The sequence below is a fragment of the Larus michahellis genome, chromosome 6 (genome assembly GCF_964199755.1).
Source record: "Larus michahellis chromosome 6, bLarMic1.1, whole genome shotgun sequence".
NCBI classification, from domain to species: Eukaryota; Metazoa; Chordata; class Aves; order Charadriiformes; family Laridae; genus Larus; species Larus michahellis.
This window is the reverse complement of record NC_133901.1, coordinates 67,292,271-67,313,916: the sequence shown is the minus strand read 5'-3', so window position 1 is coordinate 67,313,916 and position 21,646 is coordinate 67,292,271. Positions and strand designations below refer to the sequence as shown.

The 21,646-nt window shown below is 43.2% G+C and overlaps 1 protein-coding gene across 1 annotated transcript; it reads right to left on the bottom strand.

The window, feature by feature from the left end:
* Positions 1-3,496: 3,496 nt before the first annotated feature.
* Positions 3,497-21,646, bottom strand: BAG3 (BAG cochaperone 3). Its single transcript, XM_074590573.1, has 4 exons — positions 20,683-21,646; positions 9,001-9,357; positions 6,477-6,857; positions 3,497-4,823 (listed from the first exon to the last, which is right to left on the bottom strand). The coding sequence occupies exons 1-4, from the start codon at positions 20,851-20,853 to the stop codon at positions 4,050-4,052; spliced, it is 1,683 nt and encodes a 560-aa protein (XP_074446674.1). The 5' UTR covers positions 20,854-21,646; the 3' UTR covers positions 3,497-4,049.

Here is a 21,646-nt window from a genome sequence, read left to right as displayed (position 1 = left end):
TTTATCTATTGCTAAAATGATTGTGTTGATATTTCATTAATGACAATATTATATATCCAGAGAAATTTGGATTTTGAGTCCTAATATTTATGTTAAGACTCCAGGAAGTAATATTTTGTATGGTTAAGTTATGGCTTCAACCTGTATTCTACAGCCAGCAGTACCGAGCTCAGATTAGCTTTTTCTAAAGGCCTCCTTTACCCAAGTGGCCCAAAAGGGCTGAATTTGTTTCTGTCAGAAAAAATATGTAGCTTTTGTAACAAACCCAAAGATTGATCCAATATTAAATGTTTACAGCTAATGATTTAGATTTTAGTTTCATAAGACACCTGCATTTCTTTACTTGGACACAACAGGAGCAAAAGTTCAGAAGTTACTGCCCACAAACAGTCCTTTAGTCTAAGCCCGTTCTGCCCTCATGTTTGTGTATGTCTTATTTAAGTTTGTGATACAGTAGTGTCTTTTATTTGGTTACTTGCAAACTTAAAAAGATAACATGCATATATAAGGAGACTGAAAACCTAGCAAATCTCATAAACCTACCTTGATTAACCTTTGTCCTCTTCAGCAGTTATATGCCAGCCACCAGCAGCTTCTTTATTATTTCAACTATCATTTTAAAAAGTAAGAAGTGCCACATGATATCCTCACTGAGGATACTGAGAGTAGGGCTTTCCTAGGCTGGCTTACATTGCTACTGGAGTGCAGGGGAATGACCTGCCTCTAGAAACACTGCTGTGTTGCTTTCCTGCCTCCTGGGTGGAGTTTCACTTGTTCGCCTTTCCTTCCCCAACTTGTCTGCAAACACAGCTGAGCTAACATGAGGTTGGAAGTAAAACATAACCCAGATAAAGGGCTTGTACTTCCCACTGGAGAGAGGGAGGAATTGGACACCAGAGAGTGCCGCAGCTGTGTCTCAGCATGCTCTTGGGCGCAATGTAACTATCTGCTGCCCCTTCCTCAGGGTATGGTATGATTTGGCCATGTGTAAATAGTCAAAATGCTATATTTATAGGAAACACAATGCCTCGCTGCTGTGATAGTTTAAATATAGAGAACAGGCCACTACTGGCATTTAAAATATCACTAGCTGGACAAGATAGTGCGATCAGAAAATAGCCTAAGCTTTTACTGTGATTCTGTGTACAGGCTTTTCATATCCCTCTTGCTACTTTTAAATGGGTTGACACAGTGTCTTTCACTGACTTGGGGATTATTTGCTTCTGGAATAAATTAAATGCTTGACATCATTGTCTCAAAATGAGTAACAGGCAGCTTTATTTTTTTTTTCTTATTGAAAAGCTTGGGGGTATTTTCATTTTTTAAAATGGCTACAGCCAATGCAGTGTGTTTATTTGAACATCTTGTATTCCAGAGCACTTTTGCTGTTGGTTGCACATCTGGTTTTGAAAACCAGTGCAATGTAAAACCATTCTTATTGCTAGTATTAAAACCCTAATTACTTTCTACCAGAGTTTCAAAGCCAAGTTTCCATAGGTAGTTACCCAGGGTCAAGACACAGACCTAGTACCGTGCTGCAGAAATGCAAGTTAATGAAGGATCTTTTTCTTCTCCTCTGGCAGCTGCCCACATCATTGGTACCAATGCAAGGAAGCAGGCAGGCTCTGCAAAGAGTAGGTCAGCAGCTTACAGGGAATGGGTGGGAATCTTCATCTGCTTCCTCCTTCACTACTCCCTCCTTCCAGCCCATATGCAGAATTTGTAGCTATGCTGATGCATCAAGACATATATGCTGGACTGGGTGTAGTTTAATCTTGAGCAAGAGGAAACAAAGAGAGACTATGACTCAGAGCAACGCTCTTCCAGCTAGGCAGCTCCAGGGCAGCCAAATGTACTTTCCCTTATTAGGCCAGATCCTGAAACCTTGCTTCATTTTGAGTGGTACCTAATTCTGCAGTAGTTCACTGACTTTAATAATCAACTTTTCAAGTACCCCTTAGCAGAACGTAACTCCACCTCTAGCTTTGCTTCTTTAAAAAAAAAAAAAAAAAAAAAGTTGTAATTAAATTTGACTCCGCCTACTCTGACCAACATTGAATAGTAGAACATGAATCAGGCTCCATTAGCAGCGGATGACATGTTTTAGAAGGATAGCACCTGTTTAACTTCCTCTAAATAGTATGTTTTTATGACTGTAATCTGAATTTCCACATTGCCATCTCAGCTAATGAGGTGGCTTTGATCTGAATTGCTTTAGTGGGGTACTAAGAGAAACCAGAAAGATGATACAGTCTCATGTTTCCCACAGACCTTGCTTATAGCTTAATTTTAAGAACCCATAGCTGATTTTCCTCAATTCAAGTATTTTTGTTACATGATGTCAGGGACGTGTGTCCTCAACTGAAATGTAATCCTGCAGGAGGAATGTGTCACTGAAGTGAGTTCATACAAGAATTATGCAGGCGGGTGAACTTTCACACCTCTCCTCCTGGAATGCCTACAATGCTGCTCCAAAAGCTCCAGTAGCCAAATGGTTACAAGACATTGTGTATTCTTACATGGTGGTGTTGACTGTTCAAAATGAAACTAAAAGAAGCATCAACCTTCTACCTACAACTAAGCAGGCAGTTCACAGTCCAATTGTTATTTCAAAACACTTGTTGCATTACAATTTATGTGCTACATTGTTATTTTAAAATATTAACAGTTCTAGATGACCACTCTCAACCTGCCTCTTAAAAGCACGTTTTCAGACAGGTTTAAACCTGATTTCCAATCTAATCTTGTGATTTATGGTGTAATTCAGTAAGTAATCAATTGCCTTGAGCAGCTCTATTAAAGTTTTCCTCATATGCTGTAAACATATGCTCTCAGGTAAAAAAGATTTGTTCATTTTACAAATGCACATCAAAGGTAACTTCTGGAGCTTGGTTAGGACTCGTTCTGCACTGGTCTGACTCTGCTGCTTTCGTTTTACATGGATGTTGCTGAAGTATGTTTTGTGTCCCTTGCTTAAGTGTAAGTTGCTAATCACTTAGAACAACCACGAAGTATTGCTTAAACTGTTCACAAAATGAGAGGACTAACTCTTAATTATGTTGGCTCTAAGAATACCAAGTGTGTTTGGCTGGAAATTCAGAAGTACTTGTTAATAAAAGGCTAATGACTTTGCAGAACAAGTTAAGATGCTGTAAAATAAACTCCTCTAAGAGGATAGCAGTAGATATGGATTTCTTCATGTTATAAACATTTCTGTTAAATGGTGACTCCCAGGGCAGAGGGAGAAAAAGAAGGGCGGGAGGGGAGGTAAGAAAAAGCTAAGCAAAATTCTTTCCTCAGTCCACATATGCGATACAGCAATGACATTAAACGGGGGCAAGTGAATGGAAAAAGGCACATTTTGATCTTAATGAGAAAGCAGCTGCCAGACTCCAACTACAATGGTGTAACTAAAAGAAATCTCTATGTTTAGAAGAGTGTATTTGAAACCCATTACTGTCCTTACATTTCCAGCTTATAAAATCACAAGACTAAATTAGGCTTCTATAGTATTTTATTTCCCTCTTAAAATATAGCATCGAAGTCCTGCACACATATAAATATCCCTACAGTTTCTTACACACTTTCTATTCATCATTACTTAAAGTGCCCAACTGTGAACATTAAAAATAAAAACATTACTGTTAAGAGTGGCTACGCTTACAGAAGGACTGGTATTCTGACAATGCAGGCCACTGATTTTACAAAAATCACCTGCAAAAGAATACACGCTAAACAACACGCATCAATATTAACCCTGAAGTAGTTGGTTTGTTTTGTTTGGGTTTTTTTCCATTCAGCTGATCTAAAAGTGATTAATGTACAGGGTTTATTTTTGAAACATGTCTTTTACATAGTGTAAGAATAAAGGATAAATGCATTACTTTCTTTCTAACTCCCTCCTTCCCCCACAAAGTGTTTACTGTGTCCCAAGCTGCTATGTTGATTAGAAACCAGTTGAAAAGAGCTCTGGAAATGCATGCAACTTAAAATTCACTTAAACACACTTTAAGTTATAAAGTCTGAGAGATTTTACTTTCAGCATGGGGCTACGGTTCAGTTGGATTATTAGATGTGTTTGTCGTGGTGGCGAGATTGGTAAACACTTCTTCCTTAGTTTCAGGCTGATGTCTCTCCATTTTGGTTTCCCCTTTAGCATCTTTATTACTGGTATCTCCCTTGCTCTTGACTACCACAGGCTCAATCTCCATGATTTCCTGTGGTGGCTTAGGCTCTGGCAAATTTGGCTGAAGTCCATCAACTTGAACTGGTTCTGGGACATCTTCTGCTTTCTGTTCAAGTCTTTCCAAAATGTTCTGGACCTTCCTTACACCATCTCTCCTGGCCTGACGCACATCCGCACGACCCTCAGGGTCCACTGAGTCTAGGGCTAGCAACTCTTTGGTCAAATACTCTTCAATCATCAAGTATTTTTTGTCAGTTTTCTTGCCTTCAAAGGAGTCAACTGCCTGCTCAAGCATTTGTACCTTCTCCAGAATTGCCTCCACTTTCAAAACACCAGGATGCTTTTGAGGTTCTCCTGTTTCCATTGTCTTCGGTGTTGCCGCTTCTTCAGGAGGAGGCCTTTCCTGTGGGGGAACAATCTTAGCTGGGCAGGGAACGTTTTTATCAGCTTTCTCTGCCATGGCTGGAGGCTTCTGGGGTGGTAGTTTAGTATCCGGTTCTTGGTGGGTGACCTGAATTGGGATATATGGTGATGGTGCCTCAGTTTCAGGTGGTGGGACTGCCTTATTTTCAGGTTTGATTTCAGGAGATGGGGATGGTCTTGGTGGCTCTTGAGGTGGCATTTGTTGCTGAGAAACCTGGTGAGCAAGGCAAGTTTATGTTGAGATACAATGAACAATGATCCTTATTTCCTTCTAAAGAACAAGTAACCTAACATTCAATTTTCTGTACTTCTGGAAGTGGAATTTTCGCACACGCCAGATGATTAGTCTTTCCTGTGTGTTGCTGAGTTTTACTCTTTTAAAATAATTTTAAAAAAAGCACTGTGCCGAACAGTTCAGTTATTGTTTTCAAGCTATTGCAGATTACAAGCACCAATTGACTCTCAAAGACATTAAATTTCATCCCACCAAATCCTGCCCATGCTTACGAAAATCAGCCCTACAAGCAGTTTTGTAAGATAGGACCTTAGAGCAAAGCCCTCACCTGCCTTAAGTAAGATTTGTGGCAGCTGACTGCAGCACGGTCAAGGTGTTATCCTCAGTGTGTCACTAACTGAGAGCTGGTGTTTCTTGAAAAGCTAACTACTTTGCTGAGTTTTACTCACATTTTGGGCTATTCTCATCCCGTTCCTGTTTTCAGAACATTCCTTTTTTTGCTAGTGTTTATTTATACTGATTTTATCTTTAGAGTATTTACATGCAGAGGTTACTGTGTCAATCTTATTACACTGTAGCGATTAGAGACAATCCCTGGGATTACTACAGATCTAAGTGTCATCAGATCAGAAATCTCTTGAAACTAGTTTTTAAATTTTTGCAGAAAACTGGAATTCATGAGATCTGCATTTTAATTCCCCTGCCACCCGCTTCACTCATTCGTGCACATATAAAATTTTTTTTGAAAGATACTAGATCCAGCTCTCATGTATTTACACGGCTGAAGTAAAATACCTACATTTATATTTAAACCAAATAAGTAATGGCCTGCACTGATAATCTGTTACTGCTTTACCCATTAAATATAAAATTTGTTTAGGGAGCTCAAATTCTCACCCATAAAAATAAATTAGCGTTATAGCCTAGAATATGCCATTAAATCTGAAGTCTTCATTGTTTTGCCCTAGCACCTGGGTTTTCAGAAATATTAACCTAATTCTGCTCCTGTCATTTTCAATGTGAAGTCTCTCCAGAGAGGAAATCAAGGCTTCCCGTTCCACACACTCACAGTGGTCAAATTCACAGTAGTCTTTAACTGTAGTTTGAGTAAGAACTTTAACAGGGAAAAAGTGTTCAATGAGCAACATGTTCTATGAGCAAGAGCATGCTTCATATAGGAAGAATAAAAAGCTCTAAGACTAGATTTTGCTGATCCTCTCTCTTCATAATTAAAACCACTTTGTACATCTGATGCTATCCTAAATGGTTCTGAGACATCAATGAGGTGTATTTACATAGATGCCACAAATCCCGCGGACCTGATTTTCTTCTCACAAACATAATGCAACATCAGTGACCTCAGTGTAATTACACCAAATTATACTCTGACGAGAGGAAAATCAAATTGTGTGTTAAATCATATTTCAGTGATCCAAAGACTCCACAATCCTGATAGGTGGAAAAGCAGCTTGCTGCTAATATATTATCTCAGTATCTCCCAATTTGTTTAAATGCAGAAATGTGAGACTGCTTTATATGCTTTCATGTACCTGTTAGTATGAGCCAATTTTTCATCTCTAGCCACACCAAAAAAAACAGCTGGCAGGTAATTCCCTGCCCTATTTTACGTACCTGGGGTCTGTCTACAACTGTCTGCACTCTGATGGGAGCTGGGGGCTGGATCTGGGTGGTAATTCTGGCCGGTGAACTTTCGCGGCTTGATGAACCTCTCTGAGACACTCTGAACGGAGACTGCGCTCGCGTTGGCTTAGGCTCCCTCTCATCTGGTTGAATTTTGTGAAACACCGGTTGGTGGGCTTGGTACTCGCTCTGCTGGGCAGGGTAGTGTGTCTTCTGTGCCTGATGGTAGACTTGCGTTGGTTGCCGTTGGATATTTTCATGTATCACAGGAATTGGAATATAACCACGAGGAAGCTGATGGCTTCCTGCATTGGGTCTGCCAGAGGACTGAGGGGAAACCGTTGGAGAATCAGAAGCTGCAGGAGGTTGAGGCTGCCATGAAAACAAAGTCCATTATTAAATGTTAAACATTTTATGCTCACAGTACTTTTCATTTCCAAAGCGAAAAAAAGGAAACACTCAGAGAAACTGAGCTCATGTTTCCGGCACGCGAAGGATCCACTTCCTTGTTTTTTTGGCCAAGGGCCTCACTATACAAACCACAGAAGTTGTGAGAGAACATCATTATAACAAGTAGAAACCTGAGCTACAGCATTCCCAGCCCTCAAATAAGCAGGGAGTGGATGCTCGGTCAGAATGTTTGCTGCTTTTGCATGGCCATTCCTGTCTAAACCTGTTAAATTTGAGGCAAACTAAAGTTAAGCAAACAAATTATATGCTGGAGACAAAAACAAACCCCTGACAGAGGCACACAACATTCAGACTTTTGATCCTGGTCACACTAACAGATTTTGTTTGGTTTATTTGTTTGTTTTAAAGCATGTAATTAATTTGGTAGCAGGTTATGGCAATGCACATATGGCTAATGCCCTCCCCCCGCCGCCCCAAGACCTTCCAACACCTTAGCCCCTCAGCACCAGCAGTGAGAGCTGCACCAGCTTAGACCCACCATTAGCAGGAGCAAGCACCAGGCTCACTGCAAAACCCCGTTCCCAGGCTGTTCCCGGTTGTCGGTCTGCAGCTTGGGGAAAGGCAGTTTGTTTTCCCACAGCTCACTCCCACCTCCTGCTATGCCAATCCATCACCTCACCTGCTTTGCACCAACTCCAGCAGCCATCAGGCTATTCTCTGACCAGTTTCACTCACTAAGTAAGAGGAAAAAAATGATTTCCTGGTGGGTTTGTTACACAGCTCAGTGAAAAGCCACGTCAGACTGGAGATGGCGGAGGAGAGGGCAGGACAACACAGCCAGAAGACAAGAACAGAAGGGCAGGCAAGGCAGGAGAGGAAGGGGAACAAGACCCCTCTTTTGGTACTGGTGAACTGCTCCGCTGCCTGTGAAACCTTAATATAAATAAATAACAAATAAATGCTGGTTTGTATTATGGTATCCATCACTGCCACTGCTGGTGGCCTTGGTGACCAAGGGGTTTAAAGGCACAATCACAGGCTCTGGTCAGTTGATACCCACAACGTGCTGCCTAAGTTTGCAACAGCAAGTTCTGAGGTCCTCAGCAGCTATCTCAGAGGGCTGCAGTAAGAGTCACAGAAGACGATCCCGAAGCCACTCTGCGTGCAAGACAAAGCTGTATAGTGTTGGGAGAAGGAAAAGCTGAGCCTCTTGTCCCGGCACTGCATGGACGAGGCATTGTTAGTCAAGACAGCTGAGAAACCTACTAACTGAACTGTAATTACATTGTTCAGACTCCAAACAAGTTTCAGAGAAAAAGCCACCACTGCTGAATTACAGACCTGATGACATATTCTCTGCTTGGTGAAGGCTGAATTTCCTGCTCATCTTACTTTAAATAAAAATGAGGTTGATATTTCCATACACTACAAGAATACCAATTCTGCTAATTCTCTAGAGAGAAACAGGCACAACCAAAATCCCACCTTCTGAAACAAAGCAAGTAGGGTGACTTTTTTTTAAGAAGAAAAAGAAAAAGTTCGTAGTTTGCAAGCATTTGAATGACAAAAATACTTTACAATTCACTTTTAAAGCTGTATATGTGTACATCTATACACTCAATGCAACTGAAGAATTAAATTGGAAAGCAAAGATCACAGGAGTACAACTTCTAAAATGGCCTGGGTTGTTAGCTAACTGGCCACTTTATTTTTTTTTCTCCCACTTTGTTCTCTTCAGTTTCTGACTCATGGTGCAGAACACAAGAGAGTTGCCTGTTTCCTCCGCTTGTGGGGAAACCGGCATAAACCCCAAACGAATCCTCCCCTGCTGCAAGACCTGCGCAGCTCCTTTTTGCAGAAGCCATTTACGTCCATTTGTTTCTGCAGAATCATTCCGGAACAAAAGCAGGCGATGCTAGATAAACCTGACATATTTACACTGCTATGACTGTGCATTTTCACATTTTAATACTCTGGAAGTATTGGGAAAATGTAATCCTGTGGCAAGTTTGGCTTTCTGAAGGATAAACTACTCCTGTGACATTCAGGTCATAAATGCTGCAAAGACCAATGCAAACACACCCCAGCAATCCCGACACGTTACCTCGGGTCCGTGCGTGGCCGGCGCTTGGGCTGCTGCAGCTGCCGTTGTCTGTCCACATTGTTTATCTGTCTGAGAAGCCTCTGTCGGTCCCCTTGGAGGGGACTCGGGGCCGACGTAGGCCCCCCTTAGAGGTGGCTGTGCCTGCACTGTGGTAGGCACAGCTTCGGTCTTGTATCGTTGCACACCAGGCTGCGCAGCAGAAAAGCACGGGTGCTGCTGTCTGCCATCAATGCCCTCGTGGATGACGGGAATAGGGATATAGCCAGCCCGGAGCTTGGGGTATCCCATGTTTCCTTCTCTTGCTGGTGGCTGCTTGGGGCTATCGCGAGATGGACCATTTGCTGATGACTGGCCATCCTAGAAGTTAAAAACATCACATAGCACTTGCTGGTAGCTCAGCTCAATACAACTGGCAAGAAAAAGCTGCCCTAAACGTCTGTCCTAATAGCAACATCAGCTGCCAATGAGAAGTTCAGACCCACTTGGGTCCAGGCAGGGCAGCTAACATGAGGTGCTACCACTCCAGATCTGTAAGAGAAAACAGCAAGCTAAAAAATCTGCTTATGTACGAGTCTTTCACCCCCACTTCTCATAAATTCCAACTTAGCCTTTAAAATACCTAATTACACCAGGATTTGTTACTCAGTACACATCACTTGCATTTAGCCACCAGCCCACTCCCTTCAGACAGAGCTCTTCAAACTGCTGGCCTGTGGGAACCAAAGACATCTCCTTAGCACCTCTCAGAACCCACCCCGTGCTATAGATAACATCTGACAAGAAACTTTCAAGGAAGCCTAATCCCATCAGAAGCACAATGTTTGCTGGTGTTGCTCTTCCCACTGGCTTTACTAATGCCCATGCTGAAGGATATATTCACTTCCAGCTATGGGAGGATCCAGTTCAGTAAATACTGAAGGAGAAGAAAGGGGAAAGACAGGATAGCGTAACGAAAAGGAAAACGCTGAAAAGCAAGATAAAATAAATCCCTGCGTTGTCTGAGTGTGCTCACTGGACAATGTCAAAGCTCTGGCAGGGGTGGAAGTGGTTTGTACCAAGAGCCCTCACAAGTCCTCTAGTAAGTTCTTCCTGCATCGGTCATTCTATTTTGAGTCCCTGCGAGGGCCAAGTTCCAGATGTATCTCTAAGTCAGATCATATAACAAGCACCTCTGTCATTCAGAGGGTAATGTCATTATTCAGTAAGAGGAGAATTTAATAAGGGGACATATGGTGCAAGTGTTGGAAACCCTATTTTTAAAGAGGTGTTTAAGCTGCGAAAATATTTAATGTCACCCCTGTACACATTAATATAGTAATTCATTAAGAATTAACTATTTTACCAACCAGATTTTGAGACCGTATCCCCTTAAAAATTAATTTCTGAGAATTCCTGTGAGCAATGAAACTGCAGAGAATAAAGATTATTATTTCAGTAAGCTAATAAAATAAAGATAACAAGTACTGATAGGAACAAGTTCGAAGTCGGAGGCCCTGGTGTTGCACTTCATTTTACTTATTAAAAAACCCTTCACAAACAAAGGAAAAATTCCGAAAGGGGCATAGAGGAGAGCCAGGCCTAGAAAGTTCGCACAGAGAAGTAATGTTAAGTTGGCTTTTCCAGTTGCAGAACAAGGATGATCTCATGCCAAGGTCTGCACCAGGATCCACGGCCGACAGATGAGTCATTTTAAATTCCCCCTACCGGGAAGCCACATTCCTCTGCTCCCTGCAGGCTGTCTGGGGGCTTCAGGACCCCAAGGACCAACAACCATTTGCCAGTTCACCTTCTACCAGCGTAACCCCGAACCCGCAGCACTCCCCGCAGCCGCCTCTCCTGGGATCTGGAGGGACGCACACTTACACCAGCAAACTGCATTTGCCGGAAAATAAATTTGAGGTGCGCTCAGCTAGCAACAATGCGAGGCTGCATCAGAGCCAAGTGTCTGCCGGGCGAGCGGAGCCGAGCAGGCTGCCGAGGAGGGAGGGAAACTGATGATTCGACAGTCGGAAGAAGCACCTCGCTGCTCCTCGCTGAGTCCATGCATTCTGCGCCTGCCACGCACCAGCTGCTGGGCAGTCTCCCTGACAGAGGGAGCGGGCTGCGGGTGCAACCCGAGAGTCCGCAGCCAGTCACCCCACCTCCAGGCACAGCTCCCACCGCTATAAAAAGGAGATTCACTCACTTCCAGCGTTGTCAGGCTCCCTGCTGGAAGGTGCTGGGAAGGGTTTAGGAGCTGGGTGGGCCAGCAGCACCTACAGATGCCCTGACAGGAGAAGGCTCTCAGCCATGGATGCTGTGCTCCACCTGGGTGTACAACAAATCTGCCCAAAGGGATTACTTGCCAGCTCCTCGCTCTCCTGGCATTTTAGGGGTCTGCAATGTTTTGAACCGCTCCACCTGGGGATAAGACCTTCAATCTCCTGGAGTAATCCACAATGATAAATCTTTGCCAAGGCTTCTACACGGACAGTGTCCCATTGCCCCCACCCTCCACGAACCGCCTCCTCGGAGTCTGACCATGGGCTTCTAACCATGGAGGACTTTTGTGTGTGTCTCTTAACAGTGCAGTCATCTTGGTGCAGTCCTCGGTAAAGGAACAAATGGAACGCGCCTTTGTTTTTTTCCCCACCATCAGCATCTCTGAGGCAGAGAGGTCAGATTTAGGAAAGGTCTCTCATAACAACTGCTCTTCGTCATCCACATTGCTCTCACCAACACTTAACTAAAATTTAATTCTATAAATGGTTTCTTATGTTAGCCAGCTTGTATCACCACATCCTCAACCTTCCTTCTTCTTTTCTGTTCCCTTTCTCCCTACTGTTTCCTATGTCCATAAACATGCACTATCCGTGTACTTCGAAACACCACACACCAAGGAACCACACGGCAGCACCATGACCGAAGACAAAAGAGGCCTTGGGTTCAGGTAGATGGCTGCAAGTGGTTTGGTTTGTTTTTTAGTGAGAATCCAGAACAACGGCGAGGACACCAGGATCCCAATACTCTCTTAGTCAGGCTTTTGGCCAAAGCAGTTCTCTTTTTTGTGCAAGGAAGCCTGCGTTTCCAGCCTGGACAAACAGGTCCTGTAAGACTTCAGGAGAAGCTGAGGTGTGCCTGGGGACACTGTGGCAAGGGGGGAGGAATGGAATCGAGCTCTGGAGAATTCTTGTCGTAATGCTACAGAGAAAAGATTCATGGGTTCCCTCTGAACACTTTAATTCCTAAATTTCACAGGATAGCCAGCCAGGAGACTAAAAGTGTCCATTTTTCATTTTTATTTGCCCTCTAACAAATGCAGTGTTTGCTTGTTATGTTAACAAACGTGTTATCTGAAAAAGCCCAAAGCTCCCATTTAGCACAAATCCACGAAGAGATATTACCAATAAATGAATGAAACTCTTTAGTCCATCATCCTTCCCAGTTTAAGGATAAAAAACAGGAACCCAACTCCTATTTCTGCATTAAAAAAAATTAAGTAAATTTCTCCTGCCCTCATCCAAGGAAACAAGTACTTCGATGATAAAATTGAGAATAATTATGAACAACAGAACATTGATAAATTTTCCTATAAGTAGCAAAACTGACAATCCAGCACTGCAGGAATCCTGGCTGTGATCACACATTTATTTTACATTCAAGAGACAGAATCCCCCAAAAAAGGAGGGAGCATAAGAATGCAAAAACCTCCCTCAAGCAGCTCAGAAATGTAAACAACAGTCCTGACCTACACTTCGGGTACCCTGAAACAACACCAGAAACTCAGACCCCATCCACCATCGCAGGAGGTGCCGAGCAAGTGTAAAGGAGTCGTCATCACTGGTCAAATAAGAAAGAAAAAAAGCATCGTTATGTTTTAAACAAGCTGCAAGCGGGACAGCAGAGCTGTGTGGGGAGATCTGCTCAGGAGGAATGACAGCACTCCCACCTCTCCGGACGAGGACATGTGTTTCTGTTGTGAGGCCATCACCATGATAAATAAAGGTGCAGCCAGCACAAGTTGTGCAACTGGAAAAAACACTTCATAGCCCTACATCCTACTCTTGCCTTCCCATGGGAAGGGCACAGTCAGGAGTGACACCAAAATCCTCAAACTTGCTGAGATTTTCAGTGAGTTCTGACACTCTGTGCCGTTGGAATAAAAAAAAAAAAAAAGAAAAAAGTGACAGCAAGAGAAAAACACAACCTTGCAAGAAAACTCCCAGTACAGCTGTACTATCTATCCGGAGTGGATAATGGCATAACTCCTGACTGCCTAAGTGTTATTCCAGACTGAAACACAGAAACCTGCAAATTCAGTCACTGCTGATGCCAGCGAATTACCACTGAAGTCATTCAGATGGCTGTACCGATAGAATTAAATTTGTCAAAATATTCTGTATGCATGCTAGATTACTTGAATAGTTGTATTGAACTTGGAGTCTCCCTTTTGAGACTGTTCGCATAATACATTTTTCATTCCTCTTATACTGAAAACGTCTACAGAAAAAGAAGTTGAAAGGCAAGTTTTGCTGCCATTACTCTCTCACCATTTTTCTTGCCCTGTATTGATTATTTGTAGTACAGTAAATTCAGCTCTCTAATGCATGTATTATACACACATGTAGCACCTCTACAGCTCTTCCAGAGCATCAGAACAAATATTGAATTTATATTTGTTTCATAAATATTATCTAGCAAAGAAATACAAATTTTACAAGAATTACTAACAGATGAAATATCTCTTTCTGTATGCAAAGAGAAGATCTACTGACTTCAGTATGGTTCTGAACTTTTAAGCTGCTGCTGTAAAGACTATCATGCAAATAAAAGTATTCTGGTTACTCAAATGACTGAGAGAAGGCCAGTATCTGACAATTTCTGACTTGAGAGCACACTTCCCATGATTTTAAGCCTGGGTCCCATATATTTAGGAAGAAGGGCGTAGCATGATTCTGTTCTTTCACAACAGAATATGAAAATATAACTAAAATGAGTGACTGAAATAGGACAACTAAGTTTTCTTTGCACATAAACTCAAAACAATTTTTTATCAGAAATTGCCATGAATAACCAAAAAATCCAGTAGTACCTAATACTCAAAACGAAGAATGATGTACCAAGTCTATTTATTAAAAAAAAAAAAAAACAACCAACAAACAAACAAAAAACCCAAACCCAACAACAAAAAACAACCAAACCCACAAAAAAAACCCCAAAACCAAACACATTTTGTGTCATGGAAAGGTAAAACTTTCACCACTGGAACTGGATTCCGTACTTGCTTGTATTTTACTTTTGACCAGACCTTTTTCTTTTCTTCTGTTACACCAACTAGACAAATCAAAACTACTACACTAGCTTTGCTACTGATAGAAATCAGCACATCCAAGTATTCCTTGTAACTTGATTAAAGTACTAAAAAGTTTCCCAACAGTGCTTTGTGTTTAAGTATATTAACAGCACGACATAACCATGAAGTACGTTTCCTTAGTACTTCCCAGAGAACCATATGAGTGGGAAGGTGGAGAGTGGTTTGCTCTCACCACTGACCCCTGACTTCCTACTGCCGTGCTTCAGCCACTGAGGATTTTTACATTCTCACTCTTTTACTCACAATTTGCACTTAAATATATACACTGAGCACATAGGCATTTGAGCAAGATATCATTAGCTAATGACCGAAGCAAACCATGAATAAGCTTAGTCGCATGAGCTGTCTCAGTAGAACTTCGTGTCGGTCACATCATGTAACCCATTTACACGCCAAGCTGCTTTTGATGTTTTACTTGTTGAATGCTGAGTTTTATTTCCTAACATACACATGTGTAAGCAAATAGGCCTGTTGTTCTCTCTTGTAATTATCATGTTCTATTATACAAGTATTGCATTAACACATGCTCCAACTGATGGAGCGCAATGATGTCATTAGAAATAAATAAACACTATGAAAATTGACTGAGAAATCTAATCCTAAGCTTTCCAGAGCACAGAGCCTTATTGGAGCAAACATGGTGGCTATCTTGCAGACTAATCTTGTTTCAGGAAGAAAAACTTTTTTATCACTAAGATGATTCTTTCTTGGCGGAGACATGACAACACTTGCCTTTATGCCCAGGAGTGGAAGGTGGCCCACGCACAGAAAGCATCTGATGGGCCAAACTGAACATGTTCAGAGAAAGAAGCAATGACTGATATGAAGAGCAGAGGGCTCTTAGGAGAGAGCTGGTATCACCATCCATCCTGTCAGCTTTAATGGAGGGGGTTAAAGAAAAGCCCTTTAGAGCGCTCACAGAAATATCCCTGTCAAGGGTGATGAGAATGACACGCTTACCTAAGCAGCAGGTGGTCAACCTGTTGCTTTCCTGCTCTTAGCTGTGAGCCAGAAATTTGTGACACAGAAGAAAGTACAAGCCTCAAGAATTAGCAAAGCAATACCCCATAAAAGAGAAGAATAATAAGTAGCTAACAATTGCAGAATCGGCTGTGAATTCCACAGGTTATAGTCAGGGTCTACATTTTCCTCTAAATTTCATTTCGCACACAGCAGTTTTCTGACTTCAATTCCCAAAGAGCAATTTTCCAACACTATAAAAACACTTGCTACACTGCACCCTATTTATCAATTATAAGGCTTTGCCATGAGTATAAAAATGTACTTTTGTGCTACCTGACCTACTGGGAGATTTTAGACAAGTCACTTCACCACCTCATGTCTCATTTCCCTGTCTGTAAAACCAAGAAGGAAAAATAAAAAGAATCCAACCGCAACTTCTGCAACTTATTTGAAGATACAGCATTTTTCATCTATAATTAAGTAATCTAATTTGTGTGAACAAGCCATTTCTTCTATTTTATATTTATATTTAACTTGGCATAAAGAGAGGGCACAGCTGCCACAGAAAAAGGTGGCGACAGAGCTTACCTAGGGAGTGATACTGTCTATATACCCCAAAGCGTATTGGATCATTACCTGCCTTATCACGGTTCAAGTGGGAACAATTCTATTTTTGCTATGTGGTTATGGAAAAGTCTTGCCTGTGTATAGGTTAGAGCTGTTAAAAATATGATTCCTAGGTACAACTGCTGACACCTGGCACGAATATTCTTTTCTCCCGTAGATAAGAGGTGTGCTGCGTCAGGAGTTACACAGAACCATGCAAGACCTTCCTTGTTTTTCCTCTGGCATGACTGCCCAGACACTGCTGCATTATTGCTGGCGTCATTTCTTGGTGTTCTTTCCTCTTATTTCTGATCTGATCCACCCCTTATTTTCAGATTAACTGGAATCTCCATAAATTAACTCCCTGGTTACCATTGTCTATCAAGGAGGGCTTTAAATAAGTACACAAAGCAGCTTCAGGGAATCTGGACAAAGCCAGGACACAACCCTCCAAAAGTCCCCTACTGCTAATTTTACCACTCCTACACATTATGCCGTTTATATACACAGTACCTTTTTAATCCAGTAACTAATTTATTAACCTGTGACAGAATGCACATCAGCATAAGTAATGTAAAAAATATGGTAAGTAAAAGAGACTTAAGTTGTTACCTAGCCCTACATTCCCTTCCACTGATGTGGACCACTGCAAAAGGCAGAGTTTCAGAGAGGCTTATTGAACTTCCAGGGCAATTTCTAATTTGGTCTACCAAGAATTCTTCGGTCAACTCGAACATGAGAAGTCAGTGCTCAAAAATAAGTTCACTGCTAAAGAGATGGGAATCGAGTAACTTAAGTCTTATTTGGGGAAGCAGAGACAAAAGAAATGCCACAGTCATGAGGGGTGAGGATGGAAACTTAGGTGTCGTTAGCTGTTCCCCCGAATACCAACGAAGCCATCAGTAAGAGGGTAAGATGGCTGCTTCTTCCTTTGTTTAGGCCTGTGCAGTCATTGTTGCAACCAATAAATATATCGCTTTTATCACTGCTCCCAGACTTTGTGGCTGGCTGGTGCAGCTTTTATCTCAAACCTAAAGCACTAGTGAGCTATCGATCATTGTAATATTAGTCCGGTGAAGCTCAGCACAGTCAATTGCTTTGGTCTATTTTTAGTTGCGGTATTTCCCATTGGGTTTACTGCATGTGGAAACAACATATGGAAGGGGCATCAATAAATATTTATATGAGCCTTGTTTCTCTTTTCTTCTTTAAACGTAATCTCTTTTTGTCAACGCTTTGGGGAATACCAAGTAAACAACTTAGCATTATAAGACAATCTTGCAGAAAGTATGCTGAGCTGTGATGGCGTAAGTTAACACAGAAAACACCAACATCAGATGAACATAGGAAATCAATAGTTCTACCAAAGAAAAGACAGGAAGAGTGGCACTGCTAGTAAACACTTTTTTAGTAAAAGTATGCATATACATGCTTCATTATATTGATTGTACCTTGATCTTTGAATGTCTTACTATTAACTAATTAGACACTTGGAAGAAAACCATTAGTCTACCAAGAGGTTCTGTTAATAAATGGTTTTCAGTCATTTGCAAAGTCATGGCTTATTTCTCACTGGAGTAAAGAGATTTTCTGTTCTTTCTCAGGAAGGTCTCCCCAGTCCAGCCTTTTACTGCAATGATTTCATACAAGTAGCGGAGCTGAACATGCAGAAGAAGGACACCCATCCCTCATGTGAGTAAAAAAGGTCCAACTGAATGAGAAAATAATAGACAGACATCTGAATTGATAAACGCATCTAAAATATATAGTTAAACGCAAATCAAGGTCTGGTTCCATTGATTTAAAATGGCTCTGTCATGGGTTAAAATTTTAAAAGAGCCATTTCTCATTTTACCTGATAATTTTTCTGGTACAGTTTACTGTAGTCAGCATAGTCACACTGATGGTAAGCCCACGGCAAGTGAGAATACCAAGATTTGGGAGAAATGGGATTCATTACTAATACTGTCTCAGCTGTATTACTTAGCTAGAAAAGCTGTTAGCTTTAGACCTGTGCTCCATTCATTGTCCACTTACACTGTAATACCTCATTTTGTTGCCTAGGTCTCTTCAGAAAGGGAACAAATATTCAGAGAGACAATATTAATAAATATTAGTGTAAGGGTTATTGAAAGACCACCATAAAGATGATTAAAAAATTGCTCATTTCACTGGCTAATTTAAATGCTGCAAGGCAGCGATGAAGTCAGTACAAGTTTGGTCTTTGTATAATCATCCTTGAAAAGATGCATGAAGTCTGACACACGCAGTCAGCTTGTGCAATTCTCAGATCACTTCTAAAACCCCCAAGTTGTCATTTGAGCTAGACTGAGGGAAATCAGAAAGCTGTTCATATCTAGTCTTTCTTTCTGCCTACATCTGTGATTTTGTCCTTCCTAACTGTTTAGGTAAAAGGAAAAAAAAAAAAAAGAGAGAGTCTAATGCCTTCAAAAATCACTGCTGGATTTATCTTCTTGGGTATTGTCTAGCTAACAAAATCTTATTTAGGAAAAGAAATACTTTCCTTGGGCCTGATTCTGAGGTTCTTTTGCTAAATAGTACCTGTCCTTGTAAAATACACTGGTACTTAACAAACCAGATTTCAGAAGGTGTCCATTAATTCCAGCAGATATTCTTAACTTAAGGCTCTGACAAATGGTTGTATGAGATCAGTTACACACAACTTCTGTCGCCATAAACTGGAGGTTTTTTTCTTTCAACATTAGACAGAAACTCCCAAAAAATCAACAATTTTGCATTTTCATTTCTGAAAGCATTTCTCTCTCTTTATGAATGATCCCAAATCACACACACATTCCTGCTTATAGTCAGCAGCAACAGGTTTTCCTGTTTGGAAAAAAGTGTATCCCACAAAAGCCATTCAAAAGCAGGTGCGACTTTCTCTGTCTGCAATAACCCTTGCAAGTTGGCAGAAGAGGAGGCACTTTTCATTACTACAGATTTCACATCAGATAAGGGTGAAAATTTGTTTGGTTTCAGGCACCCACTCAAGCAGAGGACTGATCCATCAGAGTACTTCAAACTCTTCTTTCACACAATTATCAAAACCAGCTTAAAAATGTGACTTTTCTGTTAAATGGGTTAGTTTCAAGTGGTATTTCCATAACAAAAGCCTTTGAGTAAACAGCGCACTTTTCTTCTCAAGTACGTTTTATGCTTATAAAACCCACACTATTTATTATTTGTATTGCCATAACAGCCAGTGTTAACAGGTGCCTCATTATACCAGGAAGATGGTGTCTTCAAAAAGCAGTTAAAGCACTTTTTCCTATGCCAGTCTCAATATTCTCATTATCAAATTACAGTTTTGTAAGACCTCTTTGTATCATTACAGGAATTCTGTCGTTCATAGATCAAATTAACTAGCCCTGAGAAAGTTGAAAAGGGGGTGAAAGGCTACATTTTGTCAATTACGATTCATTAGAACACTTTGTGACTGCGACTCCAGTAAGTTCCCTGGCTTCAGATGCAGCGCGACAGAAAAGCACGTCCTTTTCCTACCTTTTCAACACCCGGCTGCCCTCACCCCGCGCCGGCAGCCAGGGTCTGCACTCGCAAAGTGGGCAATTACTATTTTAAGAAATAGTAAGCTCTTAAAACAATAACACTTACTGAGTGCTTTGATCCTCACGTTTTATGTAAGGCTACGGCAGCGAAAAAGCCACAACAAGTATGTCGAAGATACATTTCGAAGACACCAAGTGTCTCCCAAATGCTGTATTTTTTATATATTTAGCACACAATTAGATACACAATTCAGAGCCGGGGGGGTCCTGCTTAGAGCAGCACCTTCTTCCCAGCCCCTCGGTTCTCCCCGGCCGCTCCGGGGCCGCTCGGTCCCCCCCGCCCCGGCCCCGGGCTCTCTGCCAGCCGCAGGGCTCCGCGCCGGCCGCCCCAGCCGCTCCCGGCGCCGGGGTACGTGGCGGAGCGCCCCCCCCGACACACACCTTCCCCGTCCTTCCCGACGGGGACCCCGGGAAGGGGTGCGTTCTGCGGAGGGCGAGCCGGCCAGCGCCGGGGTGAAGCGATGCTGCTGGCAGAGAAGCAGCACGAAAACCCCGGAGGGAATCGTTTTCCCACCGGGCAACTTCTACTTCGGTTCAAGTTTCCAGCACTTTCTGCCTACAGCCATCGCATTGCGAAAATACCAGCGCGGGTGAAAGGGTTCTGTCCCCCACACGGGCTGTATTCCCCCAAAACCAGAGAATTTGACCCGAAAGGGCCCCGACAAAATCACAACCGCTCTCCCCTCCGCGCCTCTCCTTCCATGGACATATTTGGACTAAGATACGGCTTTTCTCTGAGCATGCTTAAGAGCAAAACCAGACCAGACAGCAACTGAGATAGTTTGTGACCAGAAAAAAAAAAAAAAAGGAAAAAAAAAAGAAGGAAAAAAAAAAGGAAAACAAAACTTGACAAGTAAAAGTCTGGGCTGGGTTTCTTTTTTTTTTTTTTTTTTTTTTTTAAGGGCATTCATTGTTTGGGCTGTTCACAGCTGAAAAATAAATCAAGGTTCATGTCTTCCCTGGCAGGCCGGGTGGACTTGACCAACTTTAAATAAACATTACAGGGCCGAGGTATCAAATGATTTAATGCACAAAAAAGGGCCTGCAGTGCGTCAGAGACAAAAGGCAGCTCCTGCCCTCACCGCATCGCCATGCGCTGGGGGGAGCGCCCGGGTCCCCCCGCTCCAGGACGGGACGGGGACGGGGAGGGGGAGAGGGACAGGGTGAGGGTACCTGCGCCGCCGCCCGCAGCCGCGGGTCGCTCCAGGTGGTGGTGCGGCTGTTGTGATCCACGAAGAAGGGCCAGCCCGTCTGCGGGTCGATCTTGATCTCCCAGCCGGGGGGCAGCGGCTCGGCGCTCCCCTCCATCGGCGGCGGCGGGGGGGTCTGCGCGGCGGTGCTCATGGCGGGCCCTCACCCCACCCTACCGGGCCCTAAACCCACCGTACCGGGCCCTGCCGTCTGCCCAGTGCCGGGGGGGGGCGCCGGACCGGCGGCTTTATCCTCGGCGGGGCGTCGGGGGGGCGGAGGAGCGGGGCTGGAAGTGTCTGGAAACGGCGGCGGCGGAGGAGGGACGAGGGGAGGGACACGGAGGAGGAGGAGAAGGAGGGAGGCGGAGGAGCCGGCCGGCTCGCTGGAAACTTCTGGTTGTCTCCAGCACGGCTCGGCCGACCCTGGGGTTACCGGACACGTCTCCCCGGGGAGCTGCAGCGGGCACGGAGCGGGGCGGGCGCCCCCGGTTTCCCCCGGTGCTTCGGGAAAGGCTGTACCACGCGGAGCGGTTGTACTGCTCCGGCCGGTGCCGGCGGCAGCTCCGAGCCCGGTCCCTCCGCGCTGGGCGATCCGTGTCCGTGGGGATCCCGCAGCCCTCCCACTCCGGCCGGTGGCGGGGACACGATGGCCCAGTAGCTCCTTCCTACCGCCCCGTGTAACGAGCCAGAGCCCAGAGCTCCTCCCCATATAATTCCAGTTTGGAGCTGACAAATAGCAAAAATAATGTTTCTTCCCAAATAAGGGTGTGGGCAGGCGTTGTTCTTCAGATTGAGCCGGTTTGAACTTTCCCAGCTCTTTGCAAGTACGTGTCTCAGTCCTCAGTTTCACATACAAATACATCTTAAGGCAAAGAATGTGTCTGTGAGCTTTACAATCATCTCTTTCTCCATGGATGCTGTATCAGCGTGTCAGGCACTCTGTGTTT

Bases quoted from the DNA above. Each gene is read 5' to 3' on its own strand.
- BAG3 (XM_074590573.1), bottom strand. From the start codon at position 20,853: ATGAGCACCGCCGCGCAGACCCCCCCGCCGCCGCCGATGGAGGGGAGC. The intron at 9,358-20,682 runs GTACCCTCACCC...TTTAACTTCTAG, and splicing joins GGCTGCGGGCGGCGGCGCAG to GATGGCCAGTCATCAGCAAA. The intron at 6,858-9,000 runs GTAACGTGTCGG...TTTTCATGGCAG, and splicing joins CGGCCACGCACGGACCCGAG to CCTCAACCTCCTGCAGCTTC.